The 21,083-nt window shown below is 37.6% G+C and overlaps 1 protein-coding gene across 4 annotated transcripts in view; it reads left to right on the forward strand.

Moving 5' to 3' along the window:
* Nucleotides 1–21,083, forward strand: part of SPINK5 (serine peptidase inhibitor Kazal type 5) — a 67,134-nt gene that overhangs the window by 1,729 nt on the left and 44,322 nt on the right. For all 4 annotated transcript variants that reach the window (XM_036013795.1, XM_036013796.1, XM_036013798.1 and 1 more), the window contains exons 3-8: nt 4,252–4,379; nt 6,027–6,099; nt 15,884–16,011; nt 17,815–17,878; nt 18,672–18,799; nt 20,447–20,513. In XM_036013795.1, coding sequence (XP_035869688.1) covers nt 4,252–4,379; nt 6,027–6,099; nt 15,884–16,011; nt 17,815–17,878; nt 18,672–18,799; nt 20,447–20,513 — 588 coding nt within the window. The remainder of the gene's footprint in view (nt 1–4,251; nt 4,380–6,026; nt 6,100–15,883; nt 16,012–17,814; nt 17,879–18,671; nt 18,800–20,446; nt 20,514–21,083) is intronic.

Consider the following 21,083-nt stretch of genomic DNA (forward strand, 5'->3'; position numbering starts at 1 on the left):
TCTGTTTAACAGCTGAAAAAGTCGTGATACACCCAAGAGGCAGAAAGAAGTGTTTTTGTGATCATTCTGTTAAAAGGGGTTGGCTGTATCCTGTATAATGTCAGTCCATGTACTTCATTCAATAAATATTTACTGAGCATCTATTATGTCTCAGACCTTGTTTGAGATGCTGGAGATATGCACAAGTAGAAAATACACATATAGACAAAAACCTGCTGTCATGGAGCTTACATCTTAGTGGAGGAAAATGGACAAATTAATTATTAAATTAGTAAAAGCATATAGTACATTAAGCAATGATTAGTGTCAGGAGAAAAATAGAGGAGGTGGGAAGACAGGCATTTCTGGGGATGGAACGGGCATCAGTGCCCCCTGAGGCCAGCATGAGAACAAGGATCTGAGGTTGAGGTGGGGGTGGGGGAGGGACGGATTTGCAATTTACAGCAGACCAGGCAGAGGCTCTGGCTCGAGAGGGTGTTGTATTGTGTCCTTCTTAGAGGCCCTTTGCTTCAGAGATAAAAGAATCATTTTCTATAGAAGGTAATTATTTTACCTATCTGAAAAATAAAGTTAAAAGGGCCAGTTACTCTCTCTCACACACACACACACACACACACACACGCACACACACACTAAATTATGCCATTGATTCAGCACTTAAGACAGTGCTGCGTGATGTATACAGCAAATATGTGCTGTGTCTCAAAGAAAGCCACGAACAATAGAACAGTAAAGAAACCTTTTTCTACGGTGAAGCTGTTAGAACCATGATAAAATACTCTCTTGCTGTATTTTATCAGAACAATTCTTTTCAAAAAAAACTCCTTACAGGAATGGTTTAGAAAGTTTCATCATGGTCTCTGTTACTTCATCTCCGTTTGCTGATGGAGGAGAAGTGCAGAAACCTCCATGATATGAGTAGCATGGTGCGGTGGAGTAGGAAGAAAAGGCTGGGTTTTGGGGAGTCAAGGAGCATGCTCAATGGGATGTTGTATACTGGTAAAAAGAAGGGTGTTGTGCAAACCTCATTGTTCACTGAGGCCATAATCTCTTTCAGAGTCTGTGACAGTGGGTGGTGACTTCCGGTGGCTATATCAAAATTTTGCACTGACGCTTTTTATGCCATTAAACTTTATTTCACTGAACAATGTAAAAACCTAATTTGAGCCCCCTCTCTTATTGGCATAAGCAAGAAGGACACCGAGAAGTAATTATTTCTCTGGAGATATTTCTGATCATAGCCCTTGGGCATTTTGTCAGAAATGAAAACTATTGATTGGGTGTTTCCTATAGAGCTGGAAATTTTATTTTCTAAGCTCAGTCAGTAGCTGGTTGAAAGTTACAAACATGAGCCAGAACAGCACTGTAGTACCTGCAAAAATCTTTGCCATTTGTCATCACAGGGGTTATTCTAAAGCCCAAAGCAACATTGTCAATGCTTCTAACACAGAGAAGGAGCTATGCCAGCTCCCTGGGGCATTTTACTATGATGTCTGGGGAGGGACAGTGGAATACGGAGGGCTATATATAACTCAGCCTGTGAGGACACAGAAGAGCTTGGCCCTAGAGGGCTGCAGTTTTTCCTAAGATGTGGAGAAAACACAAAACAGCAACAGTAAGAAAATGAAAGGAACCCAAGCCTGGGAGTTTCAAGGCAAGTGAGCAGCTGCTGGAAAGTCATCAGCCCACCTCCCGATGCCTTTTGGGTCTAGATCTGCTCCTGTTTCAAAACTCTCTCTATTATGGTAGCTGGGACCATATTACATTTTTCCTGGAGGAAAATTCAACTGTCGCTATCCATTTATACAGGCTTTTCCTGTTTCATAACTCAGTCTCATCTTAACTAATTAAACACTGAACAAGTTTCTTAACTACTATCTTGTCTCTTTATTAAAAAAACAAAGTGTGTCTGTAGAACTTACAGGCTCTTCTAATTGTGACATTGGAGATGTCCAGTTTGGGAATTATCCTGGTTGATAATGTCCTTGTTCAGTCGGCTGCTAAATACTGTTTAAAGCTTCATTCTTATGTTATGAATCTTTGTTTTAAATATTTTCTTTAAGACCTGCCTCACAAGGGATGTATTTCTATGACAAAGACACCAGGCTCTTCTCTGATTCTATGACAAAGTTTCTATCTAGGTTTTATAGAATCATGTATATCTGGCAAGCTAAGCAGTAACTTGCAATGTTGACATAAGATACTATAAAATTAGAGGCGAGACTCAGATCTGGAGAGGCCTGGTTGTCTTTATATTTTCAGAAATTATTACTGTGCTACTCAGATAAGATCACTGGGTAGTGATAATAAACTTAGAGATATTTTAGTAGATCGCCCTTCGCAAAATTTCCCAAGGCCGGTCTCTGACCTGACATTACTTAGTTACTTTTTTTTCACCATTAATCATTCTGCAAGCGCTGCCTCTATGTTTAAGAGGCTAGGTTAGATACACCATTACCCAATAGACGGTAAGCAAATTTTAACCAAGGATCCTTCTACTTGCTGCTGTATCTATGGCACCTAGCAAAGTAATTTCTTAAGTGTTTCACTGATTGAATAGTTAGTATGAAGATATAGGAAGCTGAGGAGAATTCTACAATCAATCCTTTGGAAGAAGTTGTGTTTGTTCGAGTTGGAGCAAAGACTTGATTTAATTTTCTTCTAATACAAAAATCTTGAAGCAAATTTTGGGGATTTTTTTGGCAAAATCAAAACAAAACAACCCCCCCCAAAACTTAGATTTCAAAGACTTTTTCTAAAGGGTTAGTGGATTTGCAAAACTAATAGAGAATATAAATCATTTTAAATAATAGAATAGGTGAAAATAAGGACAGTGGACAGAACTTTAAAGTTTTGAGAATTTGGGGAATTTTTCTTTTCATAAATTTCTTAATTCAGTGTGTTTTATTGAAGGACTCCTGTATGTGACTCAGTCTTTTTTTTTTAAGAGCTTAACTTCAATGGTGCATTTGTATTACCTGGTAAAATATTATTCAAAATTATTTCCACATTCCTCCCTAAATTTGGGACAGTGATGTCACTGGCATTTAACAAAAAGCCAAAACTAACTGTAGTGTCCCATGTCTCAAAGCATGTCACACAGAATAGTAAAATAGTAGTTTCAGAGAATATACCAAAAAAAATAAAATAAAAGAACAAATTAATGAAAGAAAAAGAGAAAGGCTTAAACAAGTTTCAGGAAAATTGTGCAGCGTTTTCATAGATTCGCACGGTCCAATCCCCGTGATACTGACAGTATTAGGTGTGTTGGTAGTGATGGGGTGACGGTGGCTGGGGTGGGGGGCTCTTCAAGTAAAAACCCACCAATTTGGAAGTATGGAACAATGAGGCCCCACCCAGGATGTGACTGCTAAGGGCCTGGAAGCATAAGTTTCATTACTGTGTGAGTCCGTCCATTTCTGTTCATAAGACATCAATGGACCTGAGGTTTATTTCAGAAAAGGAACGAGTCTAGAAATGTTTTCCAAACATATGTGACCAATGAATCCTTTATTCAACTTTTAACTTTTTTTCAGCCATTTAATTGAACAACTGGTAGCCTTTCCAGGAGCTGGTGTCTTGTGGCACCTCCTGCAGGGGGCAGGAGGGGCACACAAGTTTCCAACAGTTACCACACCTTGTCTCTGTTGTCCGGCAGCCTTTCCAAGTCCCTTCTACAGCCCTTTGTGGCCTGCTGGGGGCTAATTTTACACGTGCCACTAGCATCTTCCAATAATACTGACCACAGCAACGAAAGCAGTATTAATAAAGAAGGAGGAAAAGGAGAGAAGAATCGACTTGTTGAATACCTATATGTATCAGGCATTCTTTGAGGCCTTTTTACATACTTGTAATATGTCATCATCAGAAAACCTGTAAAGTGTATATATCTATAACCCTTATATTTACAGATAGGGTAAGGGAGCCTTTGAGAAATTAATTTACTAAGGTTATTGGATTTGTAAATGAGGACCCTGAAATACAAACACAAGTCTTTTGATTCCGTGTGTCCTGCTCTTTCCCCTTCACTAACTGCTTTAGATGAATGCTACTTAGGTAAATTTGCAATCCCCAATAGTCAATACAGGGTCACCAGGTTTTGTTTGTATTATTTGTAGTAACTGAGCCAATGTCTTCCATGTACAGGGACTCATGCTTATTAAATAATATTTTCAAGGAAGTTCTTAGAAGGTACAATCTTGCTTTGATGAGGTTTCAGCAAACACAGCGCTTTTTTCATCTTTCCCTTAGGAAACATGCGATGAATATCGGATATTGATGAAAAATGGGAAGTTGTTCTGTCCCCAGGATAAGAAACTTCTGAGAGGCTCTGATGGAATACGGTTCCTCAACAGATGTGCCACATGCAAAATAATACTGTGAGTGATCTCTCTTCCAAGTGTTTGAGTTACCAGGTGATCTCTGAACCAGTAAACATATTCTTTTTAATTTCCTGTCATATATATCTTTCTAAATTGAAAGGCTTAAATAAAAATAGTTTGTAGATCACTCTGGCATCTCTCACCAGATAAAGTTGGAGAAGCGCCATCCATCTGGAAAGACTTAATAATCACACAAGTGGTATTCCAAAATACCCAGAGGGCCCAGTGTTAACTCTGCATATAAAATGTGATCGTCTTTTGAGGACGTAGTTCCAATTTGAGTTTCCTGGCTCTGAAGAATTAACTTAAGGAGGAAAGTCAAACTTCTTGGGCCTGTGAAGACCTGAGGCTGTTGTACCTTAGGGACCAAGAACAGCCCCTGGGAAACACTCCAAACCCCCCTGGTGGCTGCCAACCAGTGGAAGAGTTCACGCAGGACACACCCTGATCCGTGAGCTGCCGCTGTCTTCAGATGTTTGGGATTAAGCTGGGATAAGATGGAACGAAAAGTTAATTGTAGCTTGCCATCACCTGCAATTCAGAAAGAATTAGTATCCCGGAAGTTTACCCACACTTGTGCAATGCTTCTTAACTTGATTTCCTTCTTTCCAATGACACCTCAAAAGTGGAAGATGGCTTGAGTTAGGAAGTGCAAAACCTCAGATCAAAGTGTCCTAACATGTTTTTTGAATAGGGAGGTCGTTCTCAATTCCTGACCAACATCAAAACTTCAATCCTGGTACCAAGCCAATACTAAGCTCACCCATTTGAGATGATAATGTGATAACTAGCTTTTTGAATGCCAGGCTGGTATATGTCAGGGTATATGTCAAATTGACATAGTCAGTAATACTGGCCTCATGAAGCTCTGAACGCATGTGCTGCTTCTAGTGAGAGACTGTGGGAAGATGCGGGAAGGCAGGGCAGGATTTGAGGTCAGGTGAGGCCCAGGGAAGGCTGAAGAATCCTTTCTTATTCTCTTGAAAGCTGGACTATTACTATAATGTTTCCTTCTTGTTTCACAGGATTTTTAATAGTAGACTGAAACTATGAAATAATAAATTTACTGAAAACTGATTTAAAACAAAATAAAATGCCTTAAGACACGTAAGGCAATGTATTACTTTGAAGTCACTCACTCGATTATTATTTTTATTACCTGTGTAAATTATATTGGAATAACCTTTTTTTTTTTAACCTGGGAAGAAGAAGACTGTATGAAGCACCAACACTATCTTCAAATTGCTAAGTTTGCCTGTGGGTTCTTGGAGGTTGAAACCAGTACAAAAACAAGAAGGTGGATTTGGGTTCAATGTTAATAAGGTCTTTCAAAGAGAGCAGTCCAACAACGGTACAGATGCCTTTCCAGTGGGCGACCATCTGGATGTGGGAAGTATTTAAGGGGGTAGTCTGCTATGCAGTTCAAGGTAGAGATTCTTGCCTCTAATAAGACCATGTTTGAGATATTTTTCAGCTCTCAGCACAGATGCACAGTACCTGTGCTTATTTCTGGACCTATCTCCATTTCTGACCCACCAGACTGGGCTAAGGGGAACAGTCAAAATTAAGTTTACCATCTGTGCTGTTATCCCTAACATTTGGGCAATGCATGTCTGAACTATGCTGTTCCTTGCTCTCTTCCAGGGAAAAAGAAGCAGAAATCCAGAAAAGGGCGGTGCACTTATCAAGGACCACCAGGGCCGCGGCCCCAGCAAAGGTGAGGGACTCTTTGGAGTCAATTTGCCATATTTACTTTTGAGATTATGTTTGACTCTCCATAGAACTATTCATTTCCTAATTACTAGGTCATACCTGTTGTGAAGCCAACTACTAAGAAGGGAGGGACCATGGCTTAGTTCATGGGTGGGCTAAATATCTGGTACAGCTAGTCCGTAGGCCCAGCCCATGACCCAACTCTGAAAACATTTTGGGCCCTGACAGATGCTAAGAGGTGGAGTAAGTAAGTGTGATGCCTGCCTTCCATGGTCCTTTCTCATTCCTTCTGGCCTGTGTTAGCTCCAGCAAGAGCCTTCGTGGGACCGTACAACTAAGTTCAGATCTCAGAGGTCTTGCTTCTTGTCTCTCTTACTTGGACCATTTAACGTATCTCAGTCTCGTTTTGTTCATCTGTGAAATGGAATGTGGATCAAATGGGAAGCCAAGTTGGAGAAGCCAGCCACAGTGTTGGACATGTGTTAGCCGGCCTTGGACTCACACTATTTCTTTTTCCCTTCACTTCCTGTTGCCTCCCTTTCCTGATATGGGGAGAGTTCTCCTAATTTAACCAGAGTTGCTTGTTTTCATCTATTTTTCAGATTGGGATTTAGGCCAATATTTGTTTGAGTGTTCTGTGCTAAAAACATTTTTTTAAATAAAAAATGACATAAAATGCAACCTACCATACAACCATTTCACTTTATAAATATTTTTTATTTATATAAAAGTATAAAGATTCTAGGTCCAGATGGTAGAAAATTTCTAGCTGACAGTGTCTCACAATAAATTATTGAAAAAGCTGTGCTTGTCGCCAGGTACCCTGACAACTACTCACGTCACTCTCTGTCTCCTCGCTGGCTTCTTCTCCAGTGTCTTCTTTCTTCTCTTCCTCTCCAGTCTCTAACAAATAATTAAAATGATCAGTCATGGCAGACACACCCAAATGACTGTAACATCCCTGGTCTAACCAATCTACCATCTTCCTTGTCAATGTTACTTAGGAATGCCTGAGAACCTCAGCCAACGCTGAAAATCTAGTTGATCAAATTCTTTGCGAGGGCTCAACCAGTTTCACTTTTCAAACAATAACACAGTCACCCCTCAATTAGTCAACTTAAAAATCCTTTATCTGAGCAAAAGAGACCTGCTTCCATGTTCTACACCATCTATGGGGGCAGGAAATTTTACTAGTAACTTCCAAATCTGTCTTCGTTTGTCCATTTAGACATTGGCTCATGCTGTAAGATTCTTTTTTTAAAAAATATTTTGTTTATTTATTTTTAGAGAGGGAAGGGAGGGAGATAGAGAGAGAGAGAGAAACATCAATGTGTGGTTGCTGGGGGTCATGGCCTGCAACCCAGGCACGTACCCTGACTGGGAATCGAACCTGCGACACTTTGGTTCACAGCCCGCGCTCAATCCACTGAACTACACCAGCCACGGTGTAAGATTCTTTTTATTGCTCCTCTTCCTTTTCTCATTATGAAAAACTGAAAGATCAATGGTGTTTAAAAATACAAAATATAGGCAATAACAAAAAAAATGAAATACACACACATCTCAATCTTAACAAACCTGCTATTTAAAACAAGTATTACTAGTCAGTTGTTTTCATATGTAGACATGCACTTACTGAATTTTACTCAAATAGGATTTCGGAGAAATAAAATTACACAAATTTTAATAATGTTAACATTTTATGCCTGAGTTAGAATTTTTACCTTTCAGTAAAGTTTTTACAGTTACATATTTTGCTTCCTAGGAGAATACTTACTTATAAATTTAGACAATTAATGTCTGGCCAATGGCCTTCCAGGTAATTTGTTGAGGTTTTTCTTATCTATGTTTGAATAGATTCATGCAATTATACTGTTTTTGTTTCTGTTATTTTTCTCTCCACTCTAAAAGAGAAAAATCTACCCACATTTTCTATTTAGATTCCTCCCACCAAAAATTAGTGCTGACACTCAGAATAAGGTGCCTCGCCTGTTCAAGCATTCCCCTTCTACAGGCTTCCTCTCCCACCGTCAGTGTCTTCTCCACTAGCATGTCACTCTGTCACCTCCCACCTCTCACATCCGCTCTGTTAACACGTGTTGTTGGCAGTCTCTAAAGTATTTGATCCCAAACTTGGCTTCTTTCACTATTTTCATTTCTACCACCCCAATCTTGCAGGTGGAGAGCAGAATGACAGCAGGGGGAGGAGGTGGGGGAGGTGAGGGGGTGGAGGGACTGAGCAAATAGGAAAAAGGAATCGTGGACAAGGACAACAGGGCAGTGATCGCTAGGGGATGGGGGAGGATAAGGGGACTAAATGGTAATGGAAAAAATACAATAAAGATTAAATCAAAAAATAATTTCTAACCTCTAATGTATTTGGTCCATGTAGAGACTTGTTTTTTAATTCATTGATTCATTCAGTGTTTCTCATTGATTTCAGCTGCCAACTTTGTAGGATATCAAGTTTATATGTGTATATGTGTGTTTCTGAGTTCTCTATTCTGTTCAGATTAGTTTATTGTCTGATAACTACTAAGACAAGTTTCATTTCTTAGTTCATCATTTTCTAACTTGATTTACTTATGCATAGATTGTTTTTTCATATAGTTATTAAAATTTTAACAATTTAATGAGTTTATGAAACATCCAGCTTGAGTTTAGGAACCTAATGTGATCAGGGATACAAAGAATTTATAAATTAATTTGAGCAAAATTCACTTTTTACGATATTAATTTGCCCAACTCAGGAGTACAGCATACTTTCTCATTAATTTCTATAATTTCTGTGTACTTTATAAAATTTATAAGGTATTCTTCATTGATTTTTATAATTTTTCTAGTATCTAGAAAGTTTGTAAATATATTGCTATTCTGATTGGTATTTTGTTTATGATATTTCTATCTGGTTATTGTTATTATAGAAAAATTTTAATGATTTCTATAGATTGATCTTATATTGAACAACTTCTTGATACCTTCTGTAAATGCTGCTAACTTATTTATTAATTCTGGTATTTTTCTTGGTAGTTGATCACATTATCTGCATAGCATAGGAGATAATAGGAATTTTATAAGTCCCCTTTCAATCTTATTACTTCTTTATTTTTTCCCTTTATATTATTGGCCAGTATCTAGTGTTCATTAGTTAGATAGTAGTGATGATAGTGAACATCGAATTGCTTTCTCTCACCTCTAAAAAGAGAATACATCTAACATTTCTCCATTAAATATAATGCTTACTATAGCAGCTTTTTATATAAACTTAGCCAGATGAGGAAGTTACCTTCTGTTCTTAATCTTCTGAATATTGAAATAATTTTTGGATTTTTACATTTACTAATGTAATAAATTTCTTGATACATTTGCTAATGTTAAACTATTTTGGTGTTTTGAGGGTAAATCATACTTAACTATAGTACTATATTTTGCTGTGTATAATGAACATTTTTTGCCCAAATTTTTGAGAGAAAAATAAAAATACATATTATACATGGGTACTACTAATTCTGTATCTATGTAAATGTTTTTAATTCTTTTATTTATGTTTATGTGTTAAAAGTGTAACTCTAGAAAGCAAAACCAATATCTGTATGCAAAATAATATCCTGTAATACGATAATCATTTTGTTTCTAAATAAATAAAACATTGAATTAAAAAACTAAAAGGAAAGATTTTTTTCCTGAAAGTTTGGGCCAAAAACGTGGGTGTGCACTGTACACAGCAGTGCATTATACACGGCAAAGTGTGGTACATTTTTTAATATGTTGTTGAATTTGGATAGTTAATATTTATTTAGAAAATTTGAAACTGTTTTTATAAGTAAAATGAGCCTATACTTTTCTCTTTTTAATTATTCTAATGTGGTTTAGGAATCAACAAACAGTTGCCCTGAGTGGTCACATTGCAGACTATGGCCGAATAAAGAGATCAGCAAATCTCTTCCCACAATGCAAATATAAATCTAAACAAATTGACCAAACCAATCATTATTACCACTCTGGAAATTGATGAGCAGCTTATGTCCCTCCGGCAAGCACTTATCTTTGAAAAACTACTAAACTTTGAATTAGCAGAGTGGGAGTCTGTGATCTTCTTGCTGAAGGGATGCATCTCACCTCGGCTGCTTCCTTGTTGTAGAGGACCAACCAAAGTAGGACAAGCTATGGGGGTCAGCAACTGCACTGTCATTGTTGTAAGGGGCTTGGGGTAGCAGGCAGCTCACACTCAGCGATGTTTTCGGTGGAAGCAGGATCTTCACTGAGAGTAAGCAGAATGGCCTGAGGTTTGCAGCACGATTGGGCAAACTTATTTCTGGCTGAGTTTTCCACACATTGGCAGCAGAGAGTGAAGAGAGACAAACCAATTCACACAGTCCTGGTTGACCATAGGCTGTGCACAAGCACTTAAAACACACACACACACACACACACACACACACACACACACCTGCGCACACGCAAATCCCAAGAGAAAACAAATGCTGGAGTAGATGTAAAAATGGCCTGATCTTTGGATGCCCTCCCCAATGTACACAGGCCCATCTGCAGAGGGTAGAAGCCCACTAGATTGAGGTGTTTGTGCACAAACTGTGTCCAGTCATTGGCTTATCACAAGTTATATGGATACAAGGGAAAAAACCTAGAAATCCATGCTTCAAAAAACTATAAATATTTTTAGCAGATATATCAACAGCTGCACACTATGAGACAAGAAGTCACAGACTTAGCCCAAAGATAGCAAACAAAAATAAAACAGCAAAAATAATCTTTACAGTAAAATCAGAATCCTGAATCACTACAATATATTATCCAAAATGTCTAGTTTTCAACAAAAATATGATATATGCAAGTAATAGGGATGTATGACCTATACTCAGGAGCAAAAAAAAAAAGTTAATAGAAACTGAGTGTCCTTGGGTGTTAAATTTGGCAGACAGACTTGAAGCAGCTATTTTCAAAGTGTTCAAATACTCAAGAGACCCAAATTTGAAGAGTCTTTAAAATTTTAGCAACAGTGAATAAACAAATATTCTTCAGTGAAAGATTCTTCAGTGAAAAAATATATATATTTGGATTATAACAATGATTCTAACAACAATCCAAGACTTATGGATTTCAGCTAAAGCAGTGTACAAATATTTATACAGTCATACCTCGGTCCTTGTTAGCTTCAGAACTCGTCAAACCCAGTGTCAAGAAAAAATGTTTCAGCGCTTGCACTTGCTCAGGGCCATTGCACTTGCTAGAACTTGTATGAGTCGTGACAGTGCCCCACAAGAGAAAATGCTTCATCATTCATCATTTGTCACTTACTCACCCCTTGTCAGTCCTGGCACTCATCACGAGTTCCAGAATGAATTAACAATGAGTACCGAGGTACCACTGTGTATCAAGTTGTAAATTCTGGAGTTGAAGAGAACAATAACTCAAATGAAATACTGAGTAGAGCTCAAAAGCAGCTTTGAGGTTGCATAAAAACAAATTAGTACATTTGTAGAAAGATCAAAGTTAACAGTAAAGTACAAAGAGAAAAAATACTGATGAAAAACAAAGTTACAGAGTTCTTGAGAAAACAACAAGCCTGACAGTACAAATAGGAATACAGTAGAAATATTAGAAATACAACAGAGAGAAAAGTAGAAAACTTATTTGAAGAAATAATGACCTAAAATGTGTCAAATTGGAAGGAGAACAATAATCCTTAACGTTCGAGAATTTCTACAAGTCCCAAACAGGATAACTACAGGGAGATTCACATCTAGGCCCATCATGATCAAAATGTCGAAAGCAAGGAAACATTTTTAAAGTGGCAATACAGCTGACATTTTATATACAGGGCACAGTTAATGACCGGCTTCTCTAAAGCAGTGCAAGCTGGAAGGCAAGGGAAGATGTGTTCATCAAAGTGCTGAAAGCAAAGAATGTTGGCCAACATTCTCTATCTACCAACATTGTTCTACAAAAATGAAGGCAAAAGAAAGATATCCCTATGCCACTGAAATAGGAGAGAATTTGTTGCTACAGACCTGCTTTACAAATAATATAATTAGTTCTTTCTGTATGACCAACAGAAAGAGAAGCACCAGAAATGGTAGTAAATATATGGGTTAGTAGGAAGTACTCTATAAAAATATTTTTCTCATTTTCACTTAGCTTCTTTTAAAAATATAATATGGCATAAAGCAACATATATAATGCTGTTTGATTGAGTATATAGGGATAACACATATGATCACTATAGTGCAAGGGGGAGGAAATAGAGCTTGACTGGGGCCAAGTTTCTGTATTTTAACAGAATTAATGATTAATCTGTAGCAAACTGATAAATTAGGATGTATATTGTAGTCACTAAAGTAACTACTAAGAAAAAGACATGTAATAACTATATAAACTATAGGAAAGAATTAAAAAGACACATGAGAAATATTTAACCCAAAAGAAGGCAGTAGTGGAAGAATAGAGAAGTCGAAAGGATAAGAGCATATTGAAAACAAGTAGAAACAGCAATATAAATACAACCACATCAATAATTATGTTCATTGTAAATGATTTAAACATCCAACTGAAAGGCAGAGATTGTTACATGATTAATAAGCAACTATAACCTGTCTCCAGTAAATACTCAAGTTCAAAGACACCAGGAGTCTGGGAAGACCGAAGGGTGATACCATGCCAGTATACGGGAGCGGGATTTGCAGTACTACTGTCTCACAACACAGACATTAGCACACAATAATATTAGAGACAATAGGGAAACTTCATAATTTTATAAGTATGAATATTTTAGGAGATAAAACAATTATAAACATATATGTACGTAAAGAAGCTCAAAAAGAAAAAGTAGATAACTTAACAATAATGTTTAGAAGTTTTAATACTCTCATAAATTGATAAACTAGGCAAAATATCATCAAATGTATAGAATACTTGAGCAACACTAATAGTTAACTCGACCTGAACTGAAATATATGGCACGTTCCCCCATTGATTTCACAGGTGCATTTTTTTCAAGCATCAGTGGAAGGAAAAATGAGTTTTTCTTTATGTCTTCTATGAGAGTTTTCTAATCTGATCTTCTGGTCCACAGAGTCATTATGTGTTTGCATCTATCCTACTTGTATTCTTTACATTGGCTTCCTTAACACCACTTAAGTAGTTTTCATATCTAAAACTTCTACTTCTGTCTTCCTGCATAAATTTTTCTTGCTTCATATTGTAGGTATCTTCCCTTATCTCTCTAAAGTATAGTCACACTCTCAATAAATTATTTCTATGCATTCCAATAATTCTGTTTCAGTTGATACTGAATATTATTCATATCACCATATTTTTATGATGTTTTGCTCCTCAGATATTCAGATATTTTTACTGTAATCTTTTATAATGGCTTTAGTTTGTTTTGTTTTGTGCTTTTCTGCTAACATGAGTTAGCTAATGTGGAAGGTCAAGTGTTTGTTGCTCTCCTGGTGAGTGTAAGTAAGGAAAAGTGTAGGCCCACAGCTGAAGGTTCTGGAGCCAAGGTTGCACAATCCAGTTCACCACCACTCCACCAGGTCAGGAATCTGTCTGTGAGCTTTCAGAAATTGTCAGCATTGGGAAGAGGTGTTCTCTGTAGGCTGTCATCCACCAGCCCTTGGGGCTTGGAGGGGGAGGAGGTGGAGTCGTAAATGCTTGCACCTGTTCTCATCACCTCCCAGCTGGGCTTCGCTCCGCTGTCGTCATCCTGCTAACACCTGTGACCTGGTATGCTGTTGTTGCTGTTCTGAGGGAGGGGGACTGCAGGGATCATGGAAGAGAATGATTTTGATTCGTACTGCTGATGCTTCCCTTGCTTCAACAAAAATCAACAGAAAGGATTTTTGGGAGAAAACCAGCAGCTCCCCTGCTGTTCCCTTATACTCCAGACATACTTCTTGTCTTCCCGCCCATGGAACAGAACAATCGAGCTCCTATCACAAATCTTTGCAATGGTAGTTCTCTATGCCTAGAGTGTCCGTCCCTCAGATCTTTAAAGGCTGGCTCCTTCTCACTGATCTCATGTCACCGCAGACATCACCACTGCAGAGAGATCTTTCTTGACACTATTTAAAACAGCTACTCTTCTACCTACTATCACAGTGTCCAGTTTATTTCTCGTAGCACTTATTTGAATTTAAAATTATTTGTACTTGTTCCCTATCTCTTCCCATTAGGAGGTAAGTTTCTTAGAGGATGTATTTCTTTTGTTTGTTTTGTTTTGTTTTTGGCTGTGCCAGTGTGACCTCTAGTGGAATGCCTAGACCCCAATGAATGTGTAAAGGCTTTGAAGGAATCAGTGAAAAACTGAATGAATGAAAATAACACATAGAGCCATTACTTTTCTTCTTTCACTCAATTTTTTACACCTTATGACATGAATAGTGGGATATGTTCTGTAGCTTTTCTTTTCTATTGTAATTTTTTCCTTTTTCATTGGCTTCTAGGAATGCTTCTTTTTTTAAATTTTTTAAATTTTAATCATTGTTCAAGTACAGTTTTCTCCCTTTTACTACCATTCCAGGGAATGTTTCTCAATGTAGCCTTCTGTTCTACAAATTCATTATATCCTTGTATTCATTCCATTTTTATTATTTATATTGTATGGTATACATGGTCACAGGTCTGTATTTTAAATGTTTCAAATCCATAACTAAAATGTTTTTATGATAATAACGACATAAAAAATGTTACTCTGCAATGTGACATCATTAAAAAAGCCTCCAGTTTTATTTGTTGATTTTAGATAGAAAGTAAATTTAAGTTATCTCTATATCTTGTCTAAGTTAGCTTACGTTACAACAGTGAGTTGCCAAATAATGTTTCATAAGTATGCATTTGGCCTTCAACATAAATCTGTAATGTGGATAGGGCCCAAACTCCATTTTTCAGCTAAGGAAAGTGAAGTTCAAAGAGGTGAAGGGAGTGGCTGATCTGAGATTTAAATGCCGATCTTCAGTTACTACCCAGTGTAGTTGTTTCTCTCACTACCCAGATTTGTTCCTAAGTCCGTGCCATATTACCAGAGTCATTCATGATTTGGGGATTTCTCTCATTATTTCCAAAAGGTAATTAATTTTATTGGCTTGATTATTAGTAGAGAAAACAACAGTGGCAAGGAAAAACAAATACAATAAATGTATTGTAACTAGACAATACATTGCCTAGTTACAATGTACTAGGCACAGTTTTAAATACTGTACATGTAGTAACATATTTAAATCTCTTTATAATCCTGAGGATTTGCTAATCATATATCCATTTTGCAAATGAGGATGCTAAAGCACAGAGGAGTTAAGTAACTTTTCCAAATCATACAGCCAGTAAGTGGCAGGGTTAGAACTATAAACCTAGCAATCTGGCTCTTTATCACTGCCTTAATCTGTAATAATAGAAACTTTATAGCTGCTTGTGGTTTATAGAGAGCTTTCAAATCTTTTATCTACCATACCACTGTAGAATGGCAGGCAGGATTAGCTAGTCAAACAGTCCAATCAGTACTCAGTTTCACAAGGGTGATTCGGTCTATCTACCACAGACAGCAGGCGGTGGAAATGATACTGAAACTGTACTTCTGAAATCCAATTATATCGCTGTTCTTGAATCATGTTTTACTATCCATGACTTAATTAGCTCATTATGGTCTCCTTCATATGTTTTTTCTTCTCCAGTGAGTTATATTGTTGTGAACTTACAACTAACCTAGTTATGCACCTAAGGAATGTTTTATCTCTTGATATTTTGATGTTCTTTGATCATGTCTCTTGCAGTTGAATTGCGCTGATTTCAAGAAAGGAGAAGGAGATGGGGACTTCATCTGCCCCCTTGAGGGTGCAGCTGTTTGTGGCACAGATGGGAAAACATACAGCAGCAGGTGCAGCCTGTGTGCTGAGAACATGTGAGTATTCTCCGAAGCAGGCTTTCTCCCTGAAGTCTGTTCTCTGTATCATCACGTGACATTTTTTTATTACGGTCTTTAATGATTCATTTTGTGGGAGCTAGTCATCCATAAATTATCAGGACCATTTCTTTTACTACATGTAAAGGAAAAAATATTTACAACACTTTGTATTTTACAAAGCACTTTTGTGTCCTAATTATCAGATGGTTATTATTGTCTCTGTGAAGTACAGAGACATATATACACATGCACATATGTATACTTACATATATGTACATGCACAAGCATATGTACACATAGAAACAATATATTACACACACTTATTCACTCATTTTCTATTTCTGAGTATATTGTTTTTCACAGAGAATTATTTAATCATCAACTTATGTTTATTAAGTGCTCAGTATTTTAGAGTGTAAGAGTAGGTAATTTGGACTTTTAATATTGAACTTCTTCCCATCTATTCAACCTTTGCCACATCACTGAAGCGTCTTGCTGTCCTATATTTTGTTCCCACTGGTTCTTTCTCCACCCTCAATAGTAGGTTTGGTTATTGATTGTCTTCAACTAACAAGATAGCGTACCTGCTTTGCAGGTTCTGACTTGTGACCTCAATCTTGAATTGTGTGCTCCTAGGGTTTTGCCAGTATACAGCCAACATTGGAGAAGGCTTAGAAGGGATTTGATAAATATTCAGTCTTCCAGGTTCTGCAAGCTTTATTTCTCCTCATAATAAGCATCTTAACCAAAACACAACTGAATTAAATCACTCTGATCTCTTACAAGACTGCATTTTTAGAAATACACTCTAAAATGATACATACTTTCAACTCTTACCAAGACTCAAGATAAAGAAACAGAACACAAAAACAGACATGGAAAGAACACACAGGTTTTTATTGGATATACATTTTGTAGCACTATTGCAAGCACACTGCACATTTAGTTCCTGCTGTGTCTTAGGCGGGGAATCCTGTGACAGATTCTTCACATCTCTCAGTCCAGTGACAGTTCCTCTCTCCTGCCTTCTGGCCTCCTTCTTCTATTGTACAGCGAGAGTCACACTGCTCATTGCGTTTCTTTCTTGGCTCTGTCTACTAGAAGACTCTGGAATTATGTTAGAATTCAATTTTCTGTTTCCCTCAGGTGATAGTTTTCTATAACCTTTTGCTTATCACTTTATCTACGTAGTGTTTACTTTTCTTGTTTGCATTGTATTTTTATTGTTTTAGAAATACCTTATTTGTAAGCTGCCTTATCTTCATAGAAAGTAGGAAGTGTATCCTGCATTTATGGTTTGATGTTTTCAGATATGCCTTTATAGTTTTATTTGACTGAATTAGATTAATTGTTAGGACTTTAGATACTTTCCATGAAAAACAAAATATTAGTTAGCATAACCCAAATGAAGAATGGTATAATAGGATGCTAGATAATATAAACTTAAATTTGTTTATCGAAACCAACAACACCAACAACAACAAGGTTCCTTGGGGGCATCTAATACTGAGTTATAAGCTTTACCTTTTCCCCACACTTCTGATTCTGATATGGATCCCTCTGGACATAGAGAAACAAATTCTGGAAATAACATTTACAGGTGTGAATCTTTCTGGCCCATTAATGCGACTTCATTCCTTTGACTCCAAATTAGAAACATAGGCTTTCCTTAGAAGTAAAGATTGTAATGTGACACCTGTTTTCAAGAGCAGAGACTCACAAAGCAATGAAGATAAGTTAACACTTGAATGACAAGAAGTTCTGTAATACTAAACTGCTGTGTCTAACTTTCAATTCCAGGAAAACTAAGTCTCAAGTCGACATCAAAAACGAAGGGGAATGTGAAAGCAGCGATCCAGTGCAGGTGAGGACAGATGTCAGAACTTTTAGCTCTACTTCAGCTTTCTATGAAAAGATGGAAGGAAGCAAGGAAGGGAGGGAGGGAGGGAGGGAAAGAGGGAGGAAGGAAGGAAGGAAGGAAGGAAGGAAGGAAGGGAGGGAGGGAGGGAGGGAGGAAAAGGGAAGGGAAAGAAGGAAAGTTAGTTAAAAGGAAACTACCCTTGTAGGAGAAAGGTCACCCACTTCAGTCACTACTCGAAGTTGAAATCCCAGCAGTCACTTGTGCAAATTACTTAACCATACTGTCCCAGATTTCCATATCTAAAAATGAGACTTGAAAGGAATAGCTTCTTTTTACACTAAAATTCTGTGAGCCTGTGATGTTGGGGGAGGGAAGTGAATGTCTCACTATGTCACACTTGACTTTTTCCCGCTGAATGATTTTCCTGAGTCAAGGTTTGGTGCCCTTTTGTAGGCACCTGAGGTTACCTCCACCAAAACATTTAGCACATATTTTAAGTTTGCATCTATGTCATCCAGGAGATGGTGAGCAAGTTGAGGGCCAGGACAGTGTTCTACCTTAGTTCTAGCACACGGTGGGTTATCCATGTTTCCTAGTAAATGAATAAATCAGTCAATGAGTTCAATGCTCAACTGTGAATTACACAATACGGAGCTACTTCTTCACGTCTGAGACTGCTCTAGGTGGGTAGAATGCACTGGACAGAAAGGCACTGAGTACTAGAGAATAATCTGAAAATAACGTTGCGAGCATTACAATCAAGCTGGCAAATGTCATGTTTCTTTCTGTGCTCTAGGATGTCTGCAGTGCTTTCCGGCCTTACGTGAGGGATGGCAGACTTGGATGCACAAGGGAAAATGATCCAGTTCTTGGTCCCGATGGGAGGACGCACGGCAATAAGTGCGCGATGTGTGCTGAGCTGTTGTGAGTATCAGGGTCCCCAGGCGGGCCAGGCGGGCGGGCCTGGGGAGGGCGCACTTGGTTGCCGTCCTAAGAACCACTGCACAGAGAGAGAAAGTGCTTTTCATGAGGCGGGCGATCCTTTGTCTTCATAAGGTGAAGACACAGTGGCTTTTCTCTTTTTAATTCGTATCATCTGCTAAAGTTTCTTAAAAAGAGAAGATAAGGTGCTTATGCCAGTTATGAAATTCAAGGCTATAATTTGTTTAATTATAATGACTTGAAAAGGCATGCTTTAAAATTTAAAAAGCACTTTCACGTGGAATAACCTAGGTAGGTCAGTTATTTGGCATGCATTGCTTCATTTGGACATGTATAGAGACTTACTAAAATGACAGTCTAATTTAAAATAATAATAATAATAATAATAATGTGGCTGAATTCATTATTAGCATAAAAGGTGTAATTAATGAAAGGGAAGGACTGCCAGGTTAATCTTTCCCTGGGCGCCTGACGTAGCTCCGGGCACTGAGAGCCAGGAATGAACACAGTCCGATGAGTGTTTAATATTCTGGGTGTTAAACAAGATATAGACTGTCTGATCCACATGCCAGCAAGCCCTACAGTGCTCTATCTATAGACATCACTGGGACCTTTAACACCTGGTCGGAGAAAGATTCACAGATTGATATACTTCACACCACCTTTAAAATTTACAGCACACGCCCTGGCTGGCGTAGCTCAGTGGATTGAGTGCAGGCTGTGAACCAAAGTGTCGCAGGTTCGATTCTCAGTCAGGGTACATGCCTGGGTTGCAAGCCATGACCCCCAGCAACCACACTTTGATGTTTCTCTTTCTCTGTTTCTCCCTCCCTTCCCTCTCTAAAAATAAATAAATAAAAAATCTTTAAAAAAATTTACAGCACACTATTGTAGAATTTAAGGGCATGTCTTATCAGGTTTACAAAACATTGATTATCACTGGTTTCTAGACTGGATATCTGCCTAATTTCTGCTTTTTTTAAATCTAGAGGACATGGGCTTTTAGTGTTCAAACCTGCACTAATTCTGTGACTTTCTATTTCTTTTCACTCACTAGCTGAAAAAAGGGAATTTGACCTCTTTAACTCCTGGCTTCTGTTGGTGTGGAACTAAGATAATAATGCAGGATGAGACTGGAATTGAATAATAGGTGATAGGAAAGGACCTAGAAACTCTGGCTTCTTCTAGCTTTTATTAACAATGATGCTTTTGCACGAAGGCAAACACATACTTTAACGAGATCTAAAAAGCCATTCTGAGGGTGTGGATGACAATATTTCAAATACTCGGTTTGGTTTCACCTGGTCACAGCATTGTTTTAAAGCTCCTGGTTCTGCCAGTTGAAGGGACTTTTCCTGAGAATCTTCGGTTTGTCAATCAAGGGGCCACACCCATCCAGCTGTACAGAACAAAGCTTCTAATTGACCATCTGTGACTCAGTTTCACACCCTTCCTTATCTTCAGCAATTTTCTGGCTCAGACATTCAAAACAGAGAAAAAAGGGCTTGTCTCACATAAGTAGATCAGTTTAACAAGTTAGGGCAGAGGATAGAAAAGTGCTTAGCACAGAACTGGACACTGAAAATATGATTGAGCCATAAACTGACCAACTGTTTTCTTTCTTACCAGCTTAAAGGAAGCTGAAGAAAATAGTAAGCGGAAGGATGAAACCAGAACTCGACGAAGTGCTCAAGAGGTAAATTACCAACCAGCGCAATTTGGTTCTTGTGGCTATAAATATTAACAAACACACACTTGAATGTTTGAGCTAATTTAATAATGTCTTTGTCCTCCATTATCACATTGAATTCTTTCTCTTAATTTCACAATTCCCCAAGTTGACAATTCCTACCATATTAATCATTAAATTTATTTTTAAAGCAGCATTTCCCACCTAAAAGCTCAAAATATGAAAATTTCCCCTTTGCTTAAAAAATGTAAGTTGTAAAGTTTATGCAAATTAAATTATGCTTAATTTCCACTAGACTCTCTCTGGCTTACTGTAAGTTAATCTTGCTTTGAGGAAATTATTAAAAATGCAACATAATAATATAATATAAATTAGACAGGAATAACTTTAAAAATAATTCTAGAGTCCTTTGAACACTACATCTACTGGTATATTTTATGTATAATCTCATTGACAGAAGTTGGAATTATTCATTTTTCCATTACGGTTATTCTGTTTAGTGAAGCCTATATTTATCAAGGTCTTGCTTCTGTTAAATGAAAATCTCACACAAATGTTGAGATTAGGGTTTTAAAA

The sequence above is a fragment of the Phyllostomus discolor genome, chromosome 13, assembly GCF_004126475.2.
Source record: "Phyllostomus discolor isolate MPI-MPIP mPhyDis1 chromosome 13, mPhyDis1.pri.v3, whole genome shotgun sequence".
NCBI lineage: Eukaryota > Metazoa > Chordata > Mammalia > Chiroptera > Phyllostomidae > Phyllostomus > Phyllostomus discolor.